This window comes from Chinchilla lanigera, unplaced genomic scaffold (assembly GCF_000276665.1).
Source record: "Chinchilla lanigera isolate Chin_1 unplaced genomic scaffold, ChiLan1.0 scaffold00031, whole genome shotgun sequence".
Classification (NCBI taxonomy): domain Eukaryota; kingdom Metazoa; phylum Chordata; class Mammalia; order Rodentia; family Chinchillidae; genus Chinchilla; species Chinchilla lanigera.
The window spans coordinates 10,155,311-10,177,068 of NW_004955432.1; the positions used below are offsets into that span (position 1 = coordinate 10,155,311).

The 21,758-nt window shown below is 35.0% G+C and overlaps 1 protein-coding gene across 2 annotated transcripts in view; it reads left to right on the plus strand.

Annotated features, from left to right (window-relative positions):
* Vps50 (VPS50 EARP/GARPII complex subunit) overlaps nucleotides 1-21,758 on the plus strand; it is a 110,111-nt gene that overhangs the window by 21,031 nt on the left and 67,322 nt on the right. For both annotated transcript variants that reach the window (XM_005388036.2, XM_013516067.1), the window contains 7 exons: nucleotides 435-505; nucleotides 1,281-1,398; nucleotides 1,492-1,527; nucleotides 2,814-2,896; nucleotides 13,760-13,802; nucleotides 15,137-15,235; nucleotides 16,687-16,827. In XM_005388036.2, the coding sequence (XP_005388093.1) occupies nucleotides 435-505; nucleotides 1,281-1,398; nucleotides 1,492-1,527; nucleotides 2,814-2,896; nucleotides 13,760-13,802; nucleotides 15,137-15,235; nucleotides 16,687-16,827 (591 nt within the window). The remainder of the gene's footprint in view (nucleotides 1-434; nucleotides 506-1,280; nucleotides 1,399-1,491; nucleotides 1,528-2,813; nucleotides 2,897-13,759; nucleotides 13,803-15,136; nucleotides 15,236-16,686; nucleotides 16,828-21,758) is intronic.

Consider the following 21,758-nt stretch of genomic DNA (forward strand, 5'->3'; position numbering starts at 1 on the left):
GTTTTCAAAATTCATTGAAATGTCTTACCGGTATTCAGATCAAGACATTCACTGTCAGAGTACTTTAAAAGACAGAAATCATATTTGTCATGTTCTTAAGTAGTTTGTGGAGTTCTGTTGGGTAGAGACATGTAAATGGTTGTATTATTGGTATTTATTTATTTCTGTCTCAAACGGGTTAGTTTAGATTTTCTTACAAGGACTACTGACTAAATATTTTGTCATCTTTCATTGTGAAAGTCAATTGGAGGTAGTTATTCTAAATAACTTTGAAAAATATACTAACAGTTTTGAGGTGTGGATACTGTTGTTGTTATTTTGTTTTCCAAGCAGGCTTTTCTTTGAAACCGTCTTCATTTTTTATTGAACACCATAAGAGTAAGAAAGAAAAATCAAATGCTTCAAACAATAATGTACACCTAATCTTTCCACAGGAACTTGAAAGAGTTACTTCATTACAGACAGGTCTTCAGCTGGCTGCTGTAATCTGCACAAATGGGAGAAGGTATTGTTTTCTGTGGTATTTTGTTTACTAAGCTGTGAAGTATTTCGAAAACGAGGATGAAATGTATCAGTGATTCTTTACTTTTAAAATTATGGCTGTAGTTTCCAGAATAATATCCCTTATGTGAACATATATTATGATCTAAAAATTACAGACATATGGGGATATCTATAAGCCCGTGTATAGGTTACAAATATCACTGTTTGTGAAATTGTTTGGACTGCTGCCTCCTAAACTATTTGTGGTGAGGGACCAGTGTTTTTCTTTGTTTCCCTCAACTTGTCACAGGCTATTTGTGTAAAATATGATAGAAACAAATTAGGAGGAAAGTGAAATAAAAGAAATAACAAAGGCATAAAGCTGCCCCAATTTTTAAATTATTAGATTCACATAGAATAAAACTATTCTGTCACATTCTACACTACATTTTTAAATACTTTTTTCAGTTTCTGTAGTTTTCTTACCGTGGACCACTGATAGTTCTCAGACTGGCATCAGTACACACTCACCACATATGAGCAATGCTGGTTTAGGTTTTGCCGTTGACTAAATTTGTCAAATAGTATTCACACTTTCCAGTTTTAATAACAGTGTGGTCACTAGTGGTTTAATTGTTCTGTGTGGATAGTGTTCTTGTTTTTTTTTTTTTTTTTTTTTTTTGGTTTTTCTCCGGTACCAGGAACCGAACTCACGACCTTGCGCTTGCCAGGCAGGCGCTTTGCCGTGTTCTTGTTATATTAGGAAACTTTTAACTATGTATTATTCACTTTTACAGACACTTGAATATTGCAAAGGAAGGTTTTACTCAAGCTAGTTTAGGCCTTCTTGCAAATCAGAGGAAACGTCAGTTGCTGATTGGACTTCTGAAGTCTCTAAGAACTATAAAAACACTGGTATATACAAGTCATTTTAAAAAAAAATTACACCGTAGTTTTGTGTTTGAAACATATATTACCTTTGATTTTTTTTTTTTTTTTTTTTGCCAGCAAAGAACAGACGTACGTTTAAGTGAATTACTGGAGGTAAGCTAACAAGGCTTGGAAATTTGGTGATGCTAATAATATTGTGTAGAAAAATGATTGTAGACAAAATTCAAATAGGAATTTTTCTCAAGTTGGTATATACTCTAACGAGCATTTTTATTTATTTATTTATTTATTTATTTATTTATTTGGTTTTTCTCCGGTACCGGGAATCGAACTCACTACCTTGCACTTGCCAGGCAGGCGCTTTGCTGCTGAGCTAAATCCCCAGCCCCAAACGAGCATTTTTAAATAAAGGTACTACTTGCCCTGGAGCCTTTCCTATGGGTATAATATATACTTATCGAGAAAACCAAATTTATTTGGAAAACATTTACTTTTTAGTAACATTGGCATGCTCACCAGTCTTTTGAGTGTGCTGCATCCAGATACAAAATTATGTTTTGCATCTAACTATAGTAGCAATTTATGGAATATATGATATTTTTGTTTTGTTTAGTATCATGTATCCATTGGTTTTCTGAGAGAGCCATCTGGTTTTTTTCTTTGATACTTTGAGCATTCTCTGTCTACTTCTGTCATAATAAAGTTCTCCAAAGACTAATGAAATATGTATGTTTTCCCATCATACTTGAGCTCCTTAGAGTAGGTACTATGTCATTATGTCAGTGTCCCTAGTGGTTTCAGTAGCATTTGTTGAATTTAGATATGAGCATAGGGAAAAGTTTTATGGTTTTCCATATATATAATCACTATGTTTTTTCTGATCTCGTATTGCAAACCTAGGTTTGAGAGATCCATATGAAAAATTAACTAGGCATTAAATGATTGTCCAGGTGATAAATATATTGAGGTTATATATAATATTTCACTTTTTCCAAAATACATTTCCTTGGAATTGTTTGTTGATATGATAGAACTGTTGAATCTTGATTCTATTTCCTCAATGGAATCCATATTATTTTGGACCATTTGATATATACATTGTTGAAAGAAGATGTATTAGTAATGAAAGCCTTCGTTATAAAGTAGCTTATAATTCTATATATAGTTACTTATCCTTAGGTCATGGTTTCAGAGGGCTATTACTGTGTATTTGAGGAAACACAATATTTTACTTTTTTTTTCTGCAGACATTTTAGGCCTGGAGTTAGCTGACTCTATATCTTGTTACTTATCTACCATCAGCATTCTAGGTTTTGTTGAAGAGGAATTACAGTGTTTTGATTTGATAACTTTTGCTTCAAGTACAAAAAGAGATGTGTTTTCATGAGAGGTTTTAAGAAAAATATTTCCAGTGTAATGAGCTCTGTTTTTATGTTAAGGAGGAAGACTACCCAGGAGCTATTCAGCTGTGCCTAGAATGCCAGAAAGCTGCTAGCACTTTTAAACATTACAGTTGTATAAGGTAAGGGAGTACAAAACCTTCAAAGCTCTTTCTGTTGTTCTTTAAAAAGTAATAGTTATGGAACACATGATGTCAATAAATATTGAAAGTTAATATAAAGTACTTTGTTTTAGTTTAATATTCATGTTCATAAGTGGCGGTACAATAAAGATATAAATAATAGTTCTTAAGATGTGGATGATCAAATGCCTTTTAATCTTGCCTCTTGCCATCTGATTGTAACTTTCCATATTCTTTCTATCTGATTGCTGTCATTTTGTAAGTAGTAGACAAGGATAGTAATCTGTTCACATCTTCATTGCATCTCTTGGGACTCCTTCCTATTTAACTACCCAGCCTATAAATATTGAGAGTATTATTGCAGGCTGTTTTTAAGATCAGATAGTTCAAGTGTTTGCTCATGATAAATCTTCGGGAAGTTGAAATCATCTTTGTAATACTGCGTTTAAGTGATTATATCTTTAATGTGTTATTTTTGTTCAAAATGCATAGTTATCAAATGTACACTGCAAAAATCACTGTTGCATCTTTTGTTTTTTGGTTCTAACTTTATTAATACATTTCTGGTTTGTTGAAGATGAAAGGTTTGCATTACTTGTGACAGTATCTTAGAGAGATCCCTAGATGTAATTTCCATCATTCCTCCAAAGCTACCCCAAATAAGCATACACTCTAAGTAAGATAATGTGCTTGTCAAGAAAACCTAGTTTTAAAGTAAGTCTGTGGCTGTCTCAGAGTGCAGCCTCTTCCTCTCTCCTGTATGGAAATTCTGGCAGTCTGTGAGTATAACTCGCTGATGTTAGAGATACTGTTTGCTAGTATCTGATAAATAAAAGGATTATGGTAGAGCAAAATATTGATGCACATTTGAATTACTTTTTTCTTTTTATACACCCTGTCATAGGTCTGTGCTGAGTGGAGGCTGAGAGTGAGCTATTTCCTTCCAGAGATTCTGTTTAAGTATTTCTCTTGTTTTGCTTCTTCACTGGGATCACGCAGCTTGAAATAGCACACTTTTTATTTCTCTAAGATGTACGCGGTAGGGTAGCACCAGCGATATTTTGGTTTTGCGCGTTTTGAGAATGATTAACTGTCATTACTAAAAAACTGGACCATGTCATTTATACTTACTAGATTGAGTGAATTGAGAATTAGCACTATTGTGTTGAATATCTTTAAAAATTTTGCACAAGACATTCTGGATCCTGGACAGAGATATGGCATCCATTTCGTTCATTTTGTAGTGGCCGATCTATTACAGCAGTAACAGCTTGTTTATTGAATGGAAATAATTCAGGCAATTATGCATTTGCTGAGTGTTTACGTGAGATGTTTTGCTTTGACGCTGGCAATATATAATGGTGAACCATACACAGCGTAATCAGTGTAAATCCCTAGTTTTATAGAGAACATTATCTATCAAAAAGAATTTGTACGGCACTGAAATATACACAGGTAGGACTGGGCTTTATAGAGAAGGAAATTGAGCAGATGGTGGAAATGTTGGGATGGATCTAACTTTCCTTTCTGAGGCTAAGAGTAAGCAGGACCTGAAGAAGAGGCAGGAGGAAGTAGGAAGGTGAAGATATGTAGGGGGCTGTGGGTGGGAAATTCTGAGCACTGGGGTGAAATTGTCACTAATGACATGCCAAGGAAAATGAAGACAGAACATACAGCAATGAGGAAGTCATCTCTGACCTTCCTGGGGACAGATTTGCTGAGAGCTGGTTGAAGTATAAGATAAGGAAATTTTGTGAAGAGAGCTAGGACACACCTTATTTGAAAACTGATGGGAAACAGTGACATATTGAAAATAAAATGGAGAAGATAATAATATACTAAGACTTTGTAGGGGTTATAGCAGTGATTGACTTTCAAAGGCCTCCATCTCTTATAATAGGAAAGGCAGAAAATTGAGGGAGCAGGTGACGTGTTAAAGCTGTGTTTCACCTTAATTAATACATTCTTCGTTAGCTATGCTAAGTAAACAGGTTACATTATGAGAGTTACAGAGAATGGCTGTGTAAGAAATTCTTATTGGGGCATTTTAAAGGTAGCATAAATGGATTCTAAGCACTTTCACGTTAATGTTACAGTAATATATGGAGCTGTGACTACAGTGGTCAAACCTAGTACAATTTAAATTAATTTTTAAAGATACTGCAGTTTTTAATGCTGTGTTTACATATGTGAATCCTGTTTGCACTAATAAGAAAAGTTTTTTTTCTACAAATAAGTAGAAATATGTCACAAATCCTTTCAGATGTCCCAAGTAGATCACTGTGATGGGATTTCACCTTAGGTTTAGCAGGAAAACTGTTAGAATTGTGTTGTTGACCTGGTGATTCGGTGACAATGTGAAGGTGGCTCAGAGGGCGGGGCTGTCAGCTGTCTTTGGTGGTGGTGACACCCACCTCACCCCAGGAATCCTTGTCCCACCTATCGGCACAGATTGGTTTGTTGGCCACCATTCATCCTGCCTAAGGTCATTTGCCATTTCCCTTCCCAACTGGGAGAGCTTAGATTGTCCCCTCCCCCTTTTTAAAAAAAATTTAGTGAGCAAAATAGAAAGAGATGGTAGGCAACAGGGAGATATTGTATAGTTTGGAAGGGACTCTGAGGAGGAGGGAAGAGAGGCAGAGGAAGAAGTAAAAACGATCAAGGTGCAATGTGTGTATGTACTAATTGCCCCATATGATGTAATTACTATATATTGCAAACCTGTACCAACCATAAACATTTATTTAGATTCATGTTGGTATATACTTTTTAGTATATATCAACAAATTATAATTGTATGTATTTATGGAGTACAAAGTGACATAATTTTTGAAAACAGTATGGAATAATTAAAGCAAGCTAATTAACCTATCACCCTTGACCTTTGACATTTTTCATGGTGAGAACGTTTGATTTTTTTTTTTTTTTTTTGGTACTGGGAATTGAACTCAGGACCTTGCACTTACCAGGCAGGCACTTGTGCCACTGAGTTATATCCCTAGCCCAAGAATGTTTGAGATTTACTGTCTTAGTGCTATTGAGATACATAGTGCTCAGTCATTAGCTTTTTCCTCACTGTTGTGTAATAGGTCTAATAAAACCCCATCAAACTCATTTTTCCTGTGTTGAGCTTTGTACCCTTTGAGTATCATCTCCTCATTTCCCAACCTCCAACCCCTGGTAATCATGATTTTACTCTCTCCTTCTATAAATTCAGTTCTTAGATTTTACCTAAGAGTGGGACACTTCTTTTGTAGGTAATGTGATTTGGGAGATAGAGGCAGGGTTAGTTTATCTTAATGCATGCAGTTGAGTATGTGATGAAAGTCACTGTATTCTATCATTCTTTTATTTTGTCTTTTAAAATTAGATACTCTTTAGTTATTCTATGCATTTATTTTCCTTTTGCTCGTTTTCCTCTGCCGTTCCAAACACAATGTTGTACCTCTTCTTGAAATCTCTAGTTCAGCCTGTGCACGCAGGATTCACCAACACTAAAAATCTGTTTAATTGACCTGAGCTTGTGGAATTTAGCCAAAGGCAAGATCTAATCTTTGCCTAGACTCCTGTGATCAGAGTGAAAAATCACCTGACACTCTGGTAATCTTGGGAATGGTAATTAATTTCCAATTGAATCTATATATTCTCACTTTTTAAAAAGCATTTAGATCTTTAATTTTTGTTTAATACTAGAGAATCATAAACACTCCTCTTAGCAATGTCTTTTAAGGGAACCACTCCTTGATTTAGAGCATTTCTGAATTCTGGTATGATTTTTAAAAATTTCCTCAAGTTCACATGCACATTGTACCTGCTCATCTAGTTCTTAATTTTGCTTTAGTTGGGGCTGGGGATTTAGCTCAGCGGCAAAGCGCCTGCCTGGCAAGCGCAAGGTCGTGAGTTCGGTTCCCGGTACCGGAGAAAAACCAAAAAAAAAAAAAAAAAATTTTGCTTTAGTTGATTGTGAGTTCCTCTTTCCTTACCTTGTCACGTTACTCCTCTATTGGACATAAGGTTTTTCACAGAGCGCGGAGACCTCATGGTCTAAGGAGAGGGACTTGGAGAGCATCTGTGGAACAAGTCAGATCTGATTTTATGATTCTGTAAGTGAGAAAAACAACTCATATATTTGTTTCTGCATACAGAAGCACTCACTGTCTATTTGTAAATTTCGGATAATTTGTAGTGTAATACAGACAGCCCTAAGTAATATTGTGATGTACCCAATTGGTTTCAAAAAGAATGAATACTACTACTATTCTGTACCTTAGATCTTCCTCGAAATGTGCTACATTTCGATAGCTTTAATAAAAGAAACTGTAAGGCAGAGTTTGCTCACTTTCATAACTGACAGCATTTTTACATTATTTGACAATTTTTTAGTTGATTGACAGAGTTATATAGTTGAGATTAACTGGGAATAAGAATCAGAATTGTGTATGTTAAAATATGTCTGTGAATGAAGCATCTAATTTCTTTTTCCCTGGGAATTCATCTAAATTAGTTTCATGCATTGTTATTCTGGAAAGTCAAAACTGCTTTATTATATTTTATTTCACTTGAGAGAAGCTGCTCGAGGGAACCTGAGGGGATTCTGCGTGTGCGCTGGAACGTCTGTGTATTATTGGAACTACTTCATTGAGTGCTATACTTTTATCATAGACAGCTGTATTTAATTTCTCACAATCCTTAATGGCTTATTTTTTTCCTCAGGCTATGATGTTCACAGTTTCGTGGAAATTGTGGATTGTAGACCTTCTTCAAGTCGTACAGCAAATGAACACAGCTTTTCCTGTAAATACATCTGTACGAGGAATATTGGTGCCCTTTTTGTCTTTAATTCCTTTCTCCCAAGAAATGCCTGCTTTCTAAGAGGCTCAGACCATAGAACCCTGCCAGATCCGTCAGCTTGGCCCCACGTCCTTCTGCTTGGTCATTTTGGACCAAGTTATTGACACTATGCTACTCTGACATTGCCAGTATTTCTTACCTTTCATTTTAACTTGTTTTGCTCTGTCTCCTTCTTCCATTAGATGATGTTCTAACATTTCAACATAAAAAGTTTAAAACTTGAAAGTATTTTATGAAACAATACAGTAAAAATGCTACAATAGAGTCTAAGTTAAATTAGCCAAATTAAATAAGAAAGCGTACATATGTGCTTGGTAACAAGTATTATCACTGTAACCATTACTGATAATCACTGTGTTTTACTGGCCAAGCACACAGGTGCATGTGTCTTCAGATACCTGTGGGTTTCCGGTGGATTGTGTTGTGGGTGTAGGAGGCGGAGATATGCTGCACTGCACCCTCCCCTACGTGGTGCTGTGCTGTTAATTATACTGTCTGTAGCAGAGCACTTTGCAATTGCGGCATGAAAATATCACTAAACAGCACAGAACATGAAAAGTTTATGCTCCTGTGGTGTTGCATTACTTCTTGTCCAGGGGTGCAGGTTAGGCCTGCCTGATGTGGACACTTTGTGGTATCGCAGGATTGTTGGCTTAGCTTTTCCTTCGGGTCTGTTGTCAAATTTTCTTGCTTCCTGTGAGTGCATTCAAATCCCTGGAGTAGGACCTATCTAAACAGATGAGAATTTTCAGGGACCATGGATGTACAGTATAAACATGGATGTCCATTTCCTTAAGTGCATTCTAAACATTTTAGAACTTGCTGAACTGTATTCAAAGATGTAACAACTTTCAGCAGGTAATAAAATCATAAGCTATTCAAGCTGGGATCAGTCTTTTTATTTTAGCATACACTTATATAGGCCCCTGAGGCTTGGGGATACTAAGGTACTTGACTTAAATCATGTGCTGATTAATAGCACACCCAGGAGAGGTCAGTGGAGTAGTGCTAATTGTGCCTGGAGCAGCCTGTCTTTTTATATGGTCGAATTTGTATGAATTTTGATCTTTCTGTGACCTTTCTAGGGCCAGTTTTTCAAGTATGTCCTAGAACAGCTTGCTAAAAAATACTATTAATTATTTAGAGATGTTATTCTTCCTATTTTCTGTAGTGATGGTGAATGCTTTGCAGAAGTGTTCAGCTCATTCCATTCAGCTTGCAGAGTAGCTTTTAAAAGCTTCAAGCCTTTTTACCGTAGAATTAGTAATTTTTTTTTGCTGATAATGTAGCTTTTATTTATCAAAATGTTTATGAGTAGATCCTTTTAACATTTTTTGTTTAATTGACTGAAATGGCTTATATTCATATTTCTAAATGATAGCTAAAGGCTTCTTTAAAAGCCATTCTGTTAATGTCTACTTAATAAAAAAATAATTTTTAATGTATGTATAGTCAATTAGTAGTCAATTGTTGTCAAACTGAGGCTATAGATTTTGAGAGCTTTTTAAAAAAACTGAATTTTTATTTATAGATTTTATGTTTATAATCTTTCATATACTGTTTATATTATCATGTTTGCATTAGCTCAGTACTTAGAATATAGACTTACCTATAAATAATAGTAGCAATGAAAATAATAGGTAGATTTATGATAATTTTAAAATAAATACTAATTCTCAGCTTAGTAGAGAGACTGGAGAAATCAGTACTCTCATCTGTGAGTAAATTTACATATAATTTTGTGTTTATTTTTTATGTTTTTTTTTTTTTTGGTTTTTCTCCGGTACCGGGAACCGAACTCACGACCTTGCGCTTGCCAGGCAGGCGCTTTTGCCGCTGAGCTAAATCCCCAGCCCCTACATATAATTTTGAATTACTGTTTTTCCAGTTGTCTTTACCTCTGTGTCAGTCTCTAGCCTTAGCCTTAGGTGAACTTCGGCACCCCATACGATGAGTTCTCCTCACCCCTTTTTTCTCTTGCTGAAATGCCTGCTGGTTCAGACTGGTGTCATTCTTTTGTTCCAAAACATTCTCCTCTCTTTCTTCTATCTCCATATTTATATATCTCAGGTAGAAAATAAATGCCAAAAGGATAATGGTAAAATTTTGCTATTTTTCTTTGAAGTGCAAATGGACTCATTTATTACCTACTCTGTGTGGTAGTGAATTTAGTTCCAGGGAATAATTAGAGAATAAGTGGCATGTCTTGGAGACGGGAGCTTACTCTACGACATGGTGCTATGAACGGGCCATTGTGAAAGCGACAGGAGATGGAGTTTGAATTGGCCTTGGAAACCTAGATGGACATTTGCTAGTGAGAGAGAGAGACAGAGAGACAGACTGAGACAGGGGAGAAGGAGAGAGAGATGGAGGGAGAGAGAGAGAGAGAAATGGTTATTGTACTTATTATAAACACTATCTAGGAGCAGAGGGTATGAAGACCTGCTGTTTTAGAAACTGCACACAGTCCCTTTGACTAAAATATAGGTGTTTAAAAAAAGCGAATGAGATTTTTAAAAATTTCAACTTGTCAAGTATTTTACGCACTGTACTAATTTGTTTTTTTCCGATACCGGGAATTGAACTCACAACCTTGTGCTTGCCAGGCAGGTGCTGTGCCGCTGAGCTAAATCCCCAGGCTCCGCACTGTACTAATTTTGACTTCATCCTTATTTTAATGAGGAGCCATCAAGGATTTTTAAAGCAGGTCATTAATGTCATTTCATTTCTGCTTAAGAAGTGAAGAGTCAGTTGTCCTCAGGAATCAGGCAGGTACCATAAATGTGAAGCTTCCAGATACAAAACAGCAGAATGTGGTAGAACTTAGAGGACTGGAGAGTGCTTGTCTTGTCTAAAGCCATTCCCACCCAAGCTATTTGAAAACTATCCTCCAAATTACAGCAAATGCCGACCGTATCCGATGTGCAGGTCAGCCCCTGCTCAGCTACTCCTGACAGCTTCTTTGGAGAACTGCATACAAAGTTTGGTCAGTGGTGTTTGTCAAATGAGTGGATGGATGTGTGGGGTGTGTACATTGCATGTGGACATTCTTTAGAAGGCTGTTGCCGTAATTCAAGGAAAAGTGACAAGGCTTGAGTTCAGACACAGTCAAAAAAGTATAAGCATAGGAGGATAAGGCAAATACTGAAACAAAATGGGATCATAAAGATTTGATTATCAGTTCTAGATATCAAAAGTGGAAAGAATTAAGAGGATAGGATTTTCCACTGATCGGAGTGGGTGTTAATGCTTTGGCAAGGCAGAAAACAGAAGAGAAGGAACTGCCACGGGGCAGAGATGATACTGATTTTTTTAAGGTTTTATTTTAATTTTTATTATGGGGAAAGCATTATTCTGTCCTGCTTATGACTTTTATGTGATTATCTTAAATTCTACATGTGAGAGTATGTGGTATTTGTCTTTTTGTGCCTGGCTTATTTCATTTAAGGTGATGTCCTTTAGGTTAATCATGCTGTCACAAATGATAGGATTTATCCTTTTTAATTGCCGCATTTTCACATTTTCTTATCCATTTACCCTGTTTCACTTTGGTTTCAGGGTTGGGGTTAGGTAAGGTGAAAATTTATTTACTTTCTTCTTTACAGGGGGACCATTCTTGGTTATCCTTTTGGAGGCATTCTGGAAACATTAGGTCTTGTCATCCATCCATCCATTCATTCATTTATTCATTTTGTAGGGGCAAGAAATGCCTGAAATCATTTTTAACTGAATCTCAATCTTGTCTACAAGTATTTTTGTTACCTACATCTGTGAATTTAGTTTATATCAGGTGTAAGTCCTTGTTAGAGATCTTTTTTTTTTTTTTCCCCACCCCCTTGTTAGAGATCTTAATTTTTTGAATAAGGTATCCACCCAACACTGTTGATTGTTAATGGGTTTGGTTTTGCACACTGTCAGTTTTTACTAGAGACTATCACTGCCAGTTTCCCTCAACTTCAGTCTAAAGTATGTTCATGTTTTACAAACTAGCATTTGTAGAAAATAATCAAATTCCTGTAATGGTTTGGAGATTTATCTTTGAGACCATTGAAAGCTACACCGTTGTATCATGTTGATTTTACTTTCTGACAAATGACTGTGTCTGTACACCTATATATTTGTCTCCCTGTGGTGTTAACTCCTCCGCTTGCACTGAAGGTTTCTGTAAGAAGTGCAGGGAGCCCTGTGTGTACACATTGGAAGGATGTTAAGCTTTTGAGCCTTTGGAGATACAAAGTCCTCTTGCTCAAGGGTTGCACCATTTTCTCTTAGAACTGTAACAGGAAAAATGATTTTTGTTTCTTTGTCTTGTCCCCCACACCCCCTGCTTTGAGCTACTGGCATTTATATTATGGAGACTGAATTGTGTATTGTGGCTTTCCCTGTTTGCTCTAGCTACTAGGAGTTTGAGAGCCACATTTATAATTAGCAGATAACAGTTGTAAAAATTTATATGGTTTTGCTGTGTTAAACTACATCTTTTACTTGTTCTTGCTATTTTAAATATAATGTAAGTCAGTCTGTTACATTAAAATATTTTATGAATGTACTTAGTTAAATAGCACAAATTATTTTTAGAATGAGATGTAATAATTTAAATATCGATTTTAAGCTTCTGCCCATAATAAATTGTACTGCATTTCTGTTAGATGTGTATCAGGACTAGAAGTACTAAAATAGTTGTGTGTCGGGCCGGGGAGATAGCTCGGTGGCACACTGCCTGCCTGCCAAGCACAAGGTCCTGTGTTCAATTCCTGGTACCAAAAAAAAAAAAAAAAAAGTAAGTTAAATGAAAAGAGTTAGTGATAAAGCTTAGTGTGAGATCTTGTTTCGATTCTCCATAAAAAAAAAAAAAAAAAAAAGAATTGTGTGTTAGGTTTCACTAGATAAAGTTCTCTAGAGTCATAATAATTTGTCCTTCCTCTACTTCCCTTACTCCATACTGTCACACCATTACCAACATTTGGTGATGCCAGTTTTGATTTAAAAAAAGAAAATTGGGGCCATTTTATTGCTACATTTCATTGCCCTTTTTTGTAGTTTTAATTTGCTTTCCTTCAATGACTAATTGACTCGTTTGTTGGATGTCTCCTTTGTCAGATATCCGATCAAGCTATTTGTCCTTTGTTTTCATTTTGTTCTTTGATCAGCTTTGTATCTTTGAGTCAGCGTTACATTGCTTTTCTGCTGTAACTTTGTAATAGGCCTTTGCCTATTTTAAATTGGTTACTCTGTTAAATAAATATAGGCATGTAAGATTGATCAAACAATTAAACATTAACTGTTCCTTTCCAAAAGCAGTAGAAATTAGTAGCACAATTATCTTCTCTGTCTTGTGTATACATATATTTTTCCCTTCTTTTTTTTCCCTTTTCCCTCATCCCAGTTCTTTCCTTTTGAGCAGTTTCTTTCCCTTTCACAATATTTATTGTACTTTTTAGATTTTATTCACACTTTCAGGTTTTACACTAGTGAGACAATTCAGTGCTTGCACATGCAGGACTGATTTATTTCACTTATGAATATGGTCTCTAGTTGCATCCATTTGCCTATAAAAGCCTCAAGTTTATCTTTCTTTATAGCTGAATAATATTCCATTATATAAAAATACCACATCTTTTTTTATCCATTCCTCAGTTGATGGGCATTTGGGTTGCTTCCATGATTTAGCTATTACAAATTGTGCTGCTATAAACATGGGTGCACATATATTGCTGTGGTATGATGTTGAGTCACATTTTAATTCTAAAGTTCTTAGTTTTATTTGTAGATTTTTTTTTTTAGGATTTTCTGCTCATACAATCTGGTGGCTATCATTAGTGACTCATATTTCTTTGTAATTCTTTATCTGCTATTTCTTTTTCTTGCCTTATTATACTGTGTGTAGAATTAGCATCTTGTCCCACTGCTTACGCTGTTTGTATTGGTTATTTATTCAGCTAATGTATTTCTTTAGCACTTAGTTTCTTTCTTTGAAAAAGTAGATACATCTCACTCTGTTTTACTCCACAGTGAGCTGAATTCAAAGCTGCAGGATACTTTAGAACAAATCGAGGTAAGAAGGGTTTTTTTGCAGGTGAAGCGGCCATGTTCCGAGGTATTTAAATAGCACAGGTGCAGCATTACAGTTTGCCTTTTGTGTTGCTACCAGTGTGTCCAAATCACTACACTTAAACTTGTTTTTTTGTTTGGAATATTCATGCATGGTCATGGCAATATTAATCTCCTTATAAACACAATACTTTTGGAATTATGGGACCTTAAAACAGTACTTGGAAATATTGTCATTTCTAGAAAAATCTCCATGCTATATAGGTATTTTCTCATGTAAATTATATTATTGTCAAAATACTACTAATTATAATTTATCTACTACTTGTCTCTTTTAGTTTAGTGAGTTAGTTGTGTGTAATTATTGGCTGATGAGAAACTCTTCTAAGTGCATGGCTCTCCTGCTAGTATCTCATACAGTTCATCAAAAAGAAAAAGATGTAAATATGAAGCCTTATTTTCCCTCCTATGTACACTCAGAATTCTTGTTTTTCCTTGGTAACCTTTGCAAAGCTGGGTATTCATTTTAATAGGCTTAGTAAGAATTAATTTTCTAATATTTTATTTTATTGCTTTCCTGATAAATGCTAAAGTTGGACTTTCAGGTGACATTTTGCGAAAGTAGTCATTGATCATAAATGCAATCATTTGCTAGTTGTGAGAATACTCATTTATTTGATAATCACTAAAACACTGCCTTGAATTCAGTAAGTAAACAGTTCCCTGGCTACTTTAAGTAAATGAGGGCTTTCTGTTAAGATCTCAGTATTTCACTGTTGATGTGGTATAAAATATTATTCTATGTCTATATAGAAAGTCGTTATTTAAAAATGAAGTCACTGAAGTAGAAACCCGTAAACGAAGTGGTGCATTTAGATATAAGAGCTTAAACCTTGAGATACATACTTTCAAAATCCGTATTTTGTTGGAATTGCTCTTTACTAATTACAGAAAGATTGCTTTATTGTATTTCCATAGTTCTACAAACTCACTTTTTATAATTGTAAGATGCTGGCAGATGCTTGAGGAAACATGAAGTTAAGACAGAAAAAAAAAAAGATTCCTTGAGAAATTATTGCGCTCACTTTGTTTTCCTTAAAATGCTAAACATGGGTTTTAAAGCATGAAACTCACATTACTAACATCTTAGTAAACTTGATTGTAGTTGCTAAAATATTAAAGTTATCTATTTATAGTTTTTTTATCTACTAAAACCTTTAGATAGTAAGTTACATTGTGATATCAATTAAAAGTGAGAGACTAGTTTTAATATTTTTTTCTAGTCTAAAGAACCCAGTTCCTTAATCACTTCTTTTTTTTCCTGTTTTAATAACGTAGGAACAACTGGATGTAGCTCTTTCCAAAATATGCAAAAATTTTGATATTAATCATTATACCAAGGTTCAACAAGCTTATCGGCTTCTTGGAAAAACACAGGTTAGTTTTAAAATGTTCCTTGTTTTTCCTTCTTAATCAGGTATCAATTAACTTTCACGCTTGATTATTACTAGTGTAATATCCTTAAAAAGTCTCATTTGAAAAAGTGCATTGCTGTTATGCTGAATTAACTGTAGTAACGTTGTCTATATAGACCCAGAGTGTACATCACTGAGTTAAAAAATTATAGAAGTTTGTTTTGAAGTGTGACATGCTTGCCAAGTTTAATAAATTTTTGCATTTTTGTATAGGATTTAGGAAAAGTGCATTATAAGGTAATTCAGTGGGAGATGAGATGTAATCCCTTTGAACTCAGCTTTTGGCCCTAAAACATGGCCTTTTAATATAATATCAGGCCTCATTAGTTACCAGATAGGCTAGCGTGAGTCCCTCAAAATGGTGTGTAAACTTTTGAGGATTGTGCATGGTTAGCTATAAAACAGGTCCATTTCATTTACAAGATTTTTAAAAGGATTCTATTATTCCCAAAATGTCATGGCTTCCCTTGTAATGCATGGTTTTGTACATTCTTACTGTTCAGGGGCTTCTTTGAGAAAATTGGAGCAGGGGCCATGGTTTGAAAGTAGAGTGTGTATTGTCTGAATACAGGATTCTGTGTTTATCCATACAGTGTTTAAACGTGATAAATGTAAATGTTTTCTTCCCTTAAATGCTCCCCTCTCTTATAAGGAAATTTAAGGCTTTGCCAAAGCTCTTAAACTCTGTTTACATTTTAACATCTGAATTGTTGAAACTTCTTAATTTTTCTGTAGGTACAGTCTTAAACTACACTTGGGGAAAAATACAGGAAAAAATATACTTGGCAATTTTGAAGGACATATTTAAAGATCTCTGACTTCTAATTTATTCTATAAGATTGTTTTTATTCATTAAATATTGGTAACTACTAGAAACATTGCTCTAGGTACCTGAATATAGGCTGTCATCTGTATTATCTTTCCGTGAGAGATACACACATTAAAGAAATACATGAATGTGCTATGTGGTGATAAAAAGTATGACAAAGAAGTACAAATCAGTGTAAGCAAACAGAGTGATGGAAAGTGCTGAGTTATACAGGATAGTCAAGAAGGGTGTCGCTGAGAAGGTGACCATTGAGGAGTGCACTGAGTGATGTAAGAGAATGACAATTTGATGGCAGAGGGGATCCAGAGGTGTGATTTTGCATGCTGTGTTTAACAAATCAGGATGAATGCCAGGTATAAATACAGACCATCACAGCAGTGTTTACAATTCAGACTTGTCTTAAGTGGTACAGTGTCCCTGGTTATATGAAGGGTTGTTTGCACGTAGTGCACATTGCAGCCAGTTCTGAGAGTAATAGTGATCTCTGTGGTATAGTTATAACTGATGAAGATTTTTCCCTGTCTGTTGAAATTTATTTAAGAACATAGTTATATTGTGTTTTTTTTTTTTTTTTCTTTCCACAGACCGCAATGGATCAACTTCATATGCACTTCACCCAAGCCATTCACAATACTGTATTTCAAGTTGTCCTTGGCTATGTGGAACTGTGTGCAGAAAACACAGATACAAAATTCCAAAAGCTGCAATATAAAGATCTCTGTACAGTATGTAGTAGCTTGATTACTGCTCAGGCATCTTTCCTTGTCTGTTTTAAAATTCATATTCCGTTTTTCTTTGCCACCAACACTTGAAGATTTACTACAGTAAAAGCAAATATGTGTGCCAAAAGTTTTTTCTCCCGTATTGTTCTTTCCTCAAAGATAAACTGGAGGCCCAGTCAACTGGAGGTTAAGGTTGCTGAGACTGGGTGCAGTTGCTTCCAAATTGACTTTGTTCTCACGTGTGGCTTCTTTTACTGGCTGTGATTCTCTTCTGCAGTTGCGTCTTGGGTGATTCCAAGCAGTCATCTTCATTTAGGCTCTCCACGTGTATGTATGCTGCCTGTGCATCTGTAATCAATTATCTCTTTTCATTTTTAAAGAAGCATTAAATCTTCAACAGATGAGAAATGGGTGGTTTGTGCTTTGTTTCAGCATTTGTTCTTGCTGATAGGGTGATACAGAGTGTGAGGAAAAGAGAACCATTAGCCTCAAGCTGGGAAATGGTAGTGTCATTTGCTTTTCCAGGGAATAAGGGAAGGAGCAAGGCTGCAGTGGAAAATCAGGCCTTCCGTTTGATACCTGTTAAAGTCAGCCGGCCTTGGTGAGGCAGTTGGATAGAGGAACTTAGGAAAAGCAGGACTGAAGTTGCAAGTTTGGCTGTCATCAATGTCTCCTTGTATTTAAAGTGATAGCACTGGAGAAAATTATGGAAAGTGGGGTAATTAAGAAGACATTGGGTCTTGGGCTTTATGATAGGCCTTAGATAGAAGAGAAGAGACTAGAAGAATATGAGAAGGAGCTGTTAGCTGGGGAGGAGGACGGTCGAGGCATGTTGATGTCACAGCAGCATGAAAAAGGAAGTGACTCAAGAATAGTGGAGTTGGAGACCTGTGTCACGTACTGCTGAGGTTCTGAATACGGTGATTACCTTGCAGGGCTGACCACCTGATTTAAAAATATGGAGATCATTGTTTATCATGTTTTCATTCATCTTAGCTTCAGAAGGCTCTTTCATAGATACATCCTGGAGCATTTTCTAATATTAACTAAAAAAATTACAACAATTCCAGGAAGTAGGTGTCTATTCTCTTTTGTGATTGTGTCCAGGAATTAGTGTGAAAGTAAGCTCCTTTTCACTGTTTGTTGAATTTGAGTGTGTGAAAGGTGCAGGTTATATATTTTGGAATTGGAGAAGTTCTCATACTTGAGCTGCAATACGTATTTGGGGGGGTGTGGTTATAAATGACCTATTAAAAATGTAAAATCAGTAGTAATGATGTTAATATGGCTAGAAGTCTTTTTAAAATAATTTGTAAGTCATGACTTTCACAGATTTTATGATTAAGTAGGACATAGTTGCATAATTATATCTTTAAATACTTAGTTTTAAGTATAACTATCATTTGATAAATTTTGGTAATTTTGAAATATATTATTTTTCTTGATCATGTTTTTAGATCGATAGTGTACATTTTGCAGTTATAAACCCCAATTATTATCTTTTTGATTCTGTTAATGTAGCTTTCACTAAAAGATTATTTAAATGGTAAAGAAATTTATTAAAAATTCACAGTTTTTATGCTAAAGCAGAAAATAATTGTTAGTAATTAAAAGAGGTGTTTTTCAACAAATTAGGTCTTTTGCCCTATATTTTTATACTGGTTAAATCTGGTATGTATTTTTGTGTTTATGTTTATAATATATTTTGTTATGACTTTAATACGCTTTTAACAGTCAAAAACATAGGGATGCTTATCCTTCTTGAGAAAGTCATGTGCTTTTACATAATATAAAATTGAAAGTTATACATTTTTATGAATAAAAATTTGTGATTGTGGTCTTTCTGTTTCTTTTCAATTTCTTTTGCTAAAAAGAAGCTGATGGTAGAATAACCTTTTGAAGTAGCTGTGTGTTTTAAAATCATCAGCTGATAAATTTCTTCTTGATTTTGTATTAAGTGCTTTTTAAAATTATCCCTCCCTCAGCAAACCTTCTGTTATAGCATTGCAGAATTACCCATGTAGATGTTAAAGTATACATTATTAAATTATGGAAATAATTTATTAATATACTAGAACTGAATCATAGAGAATACGCACATAAATAACAGCAGGCACATGTATTATCATACACCCACCACCGTGGTGCATTTTTGGTCTGTGTTCAAGGTGTGGTAAAGCATTAGTTGAAAGGGTTTTGGTTTGAAATGGCATGGATAACAAATGTTAGCAGGGTCTTTAGGGAAGACTTTCTTTTGAAGAAAGTAATTAATTAACATAATAAATTAAAGCTTTGATATATAGTATAATAGGTAGCTGATTTTCTTTAGCACCATTTTTGATTAAAAAAAATTAAAGAAATTCAGAAGTTGTCCTGGACTTCCGAGGAATTACCTCAGGATTTCTAGTCGGAGATGACATCTTTTTCAAACCTTCAACTAAGTGTTATTTCATTATACTGAGTCACATTTGATGTATTTAAACCAGTAAGAGTAAAAAGAAATTACTCCTCTCTAGTTCAATTTGTTGATTATTTAGTTTGATGAAAAGATGGGACCTTCTAGTAGCTGAGTTCTTGAAAAGATGGTGGTTGGCTCAAGAAGGGAAACACAGTGGGATCTCTTTGAAATTGAATAAATAAACTGATGAAAGGATATTTAAATATATTTTCTAGAGCAAGCAACTATTAAAGCTCTGGAATGGCAAGGAAGATAGTTTGTGAAGGAGCCTTATATTGGAAGTCAGGGTTCTTAACTTTCCCTAGGTGGGAGTAGGGAATCATTTTCATTCCTGATTACTAGTAGGGTGTATGTCAGTGGAAGAGCACTTCCCCAGCATGTACAAGGCCCTGAGTTTGATTCCCAGCACCACAAAATAATAAAAATAAACAAAAGTATCTGATGGTAATTACTGAGGATATATTTGTGTGAGAGCAAATGTGACAATGGGATATGAGGTACAAAGAAGCAAATGTTCACACATACATAGAGGGTGTTCACTGTGACACAGTTTTGAGTGAGAAAAGTGAGACTAGGCATTGCGGCAGTTTATTTTCTCTGTTCTGTGACAATATTTTGAAGAAAGTCTTTAAACATTAATAGAGGTTTTAAAAATTATGATAATTGAATGGTACCGAGGAAGAGGGAGATGGAGTTCTTCTGAGCACAGAACAATTGTTCTTCGTTTAAATGGAAAGAGATTAGAAATGAAAAGATAATCATCTGCTTGCTTTATTCATAGGATTATTTTCATCTACTTTCAGATGTCAGCCTAAGTGAGCTGGAGTGAAATTAAGCTAATTTTTAAAAGAATCCTTTTATAAAGAAATCTGGGTCAAACTTAATATTCTGTTTTTATTAACTCTCATGAACAAAATCTCAAAGTTTTCTTTAGGAAGGTAGGATCCTGTCCCATTATGAAATTTCTGCTATTTATTCCGTTTACCGTTGGTCAAGTTTAAAGGCTTACTTGGTTTGAGCTTTTAAAAATAATTTTGCAACTGAACATGCCCATTTTTTGATGACTAAACTGTTCCTAAATGATTTAATTGGAAGCATAGTTTTTCTTTTTACAGTAAATTCTTTAGTTTGGTTTTTCTGTTTTTCTTGAATGTATTGGCCTGTTGTTTGTAGACAGGTTATTTAGGCTCATTAAGAATGTGTACATTATTTTGAAACACAGTGGCTCATGCTTAGAACAAACTTGAAAGGAGAAGTCAACTTTATTTATTTCTGGAAAAGGACAATATAAAGGGCCTTCATGGCAATTTTATTTACTTAAAAAATTAAGCTTTGTTTCTTATTGGATTTACTGGGCCTAGTTCTATTTTGACCAGCCGCATATTTCCAGAAGTGTCTTTAGGGAAGTGTTCCCAGCAACTTTTGGTGACATGAGCTTATTGTGCTAATACTCTTCATCTAACACTACTAGTAACCTTTCGTTGTTTTTTGAAATCTGCGTTTGTGTATGTGTGTAGGGTAGGGTAGGGCAGGGTAGGGTGCTGTGAATTTTGGATCTAAAGATGCCAACTATCTGTACTCTTCATGTTTGTTAGGATTAGAGTGCTAAATCTACCTGTGAAATAAGAACAAAATAATGTTTTATGGATACTTCTAAGAATTTTCATTTTGATCTTACAATGTAAAAGGAATCTTCCTGAAATTTTTGTAGGGATCTGGTAATACAGATTTGTGATGGGTATAAACAAATTATATAGTAAGTAGAGATTAACTCCAGGGCCTCTTCTTTCATGCTTACCGCTTTACTTTGTATTTAATCAACTTTCAAAAGATGACATTCTTTAATATGTGCTTCAAATTCAGAAAAGTTGTAGTTATTGATCGATTTACACTTTTCTTTGAAAATGGCCTCAAGGGCTGGGCGTGGTGGCACATGGGGTGAGGCAGGTGGGTCATTGTGTGTTCCAGGCCAGCCTGGGCTACAAAGTGAGCTCAAGGCCAGCCTGAACTGCATAGCAAGACCTTGCCTCAAAAATACCAAAAAAAAAAAAAAAAAAAAAGAAAATGGCCTCATTTTATTATTTATAATCACAGGTAGCATATTGCTGCTTTTGATGAGTTAATTTCACCATTCTAGTTTTGACCAGGGAGACTGTTGGGAGGATAGATTAAATAAAGATGGAAGGTGCTAGCTGTTACTCTGAACTAAAGATGAGATGGGAAATCAGCTCTGTGGATTTTGTCAAAGCATTACTAAAGATTGAATTAAGGGCCTATTTTGGTGTTCACACTATGAAACATGGTGGACATGCTATGTTAATCTTTTGCATCTTAACATCTGGATTTATGAATCTTCTCCACATCCTGAAACCCCAGGATATTTGTTACCTTTTATGATCATGGAAGTCATGGCACATATGTCTTTTCTATAGAGATAGTGCAAATTTTAAAATCTCGATTATTTAAAATATCCCTT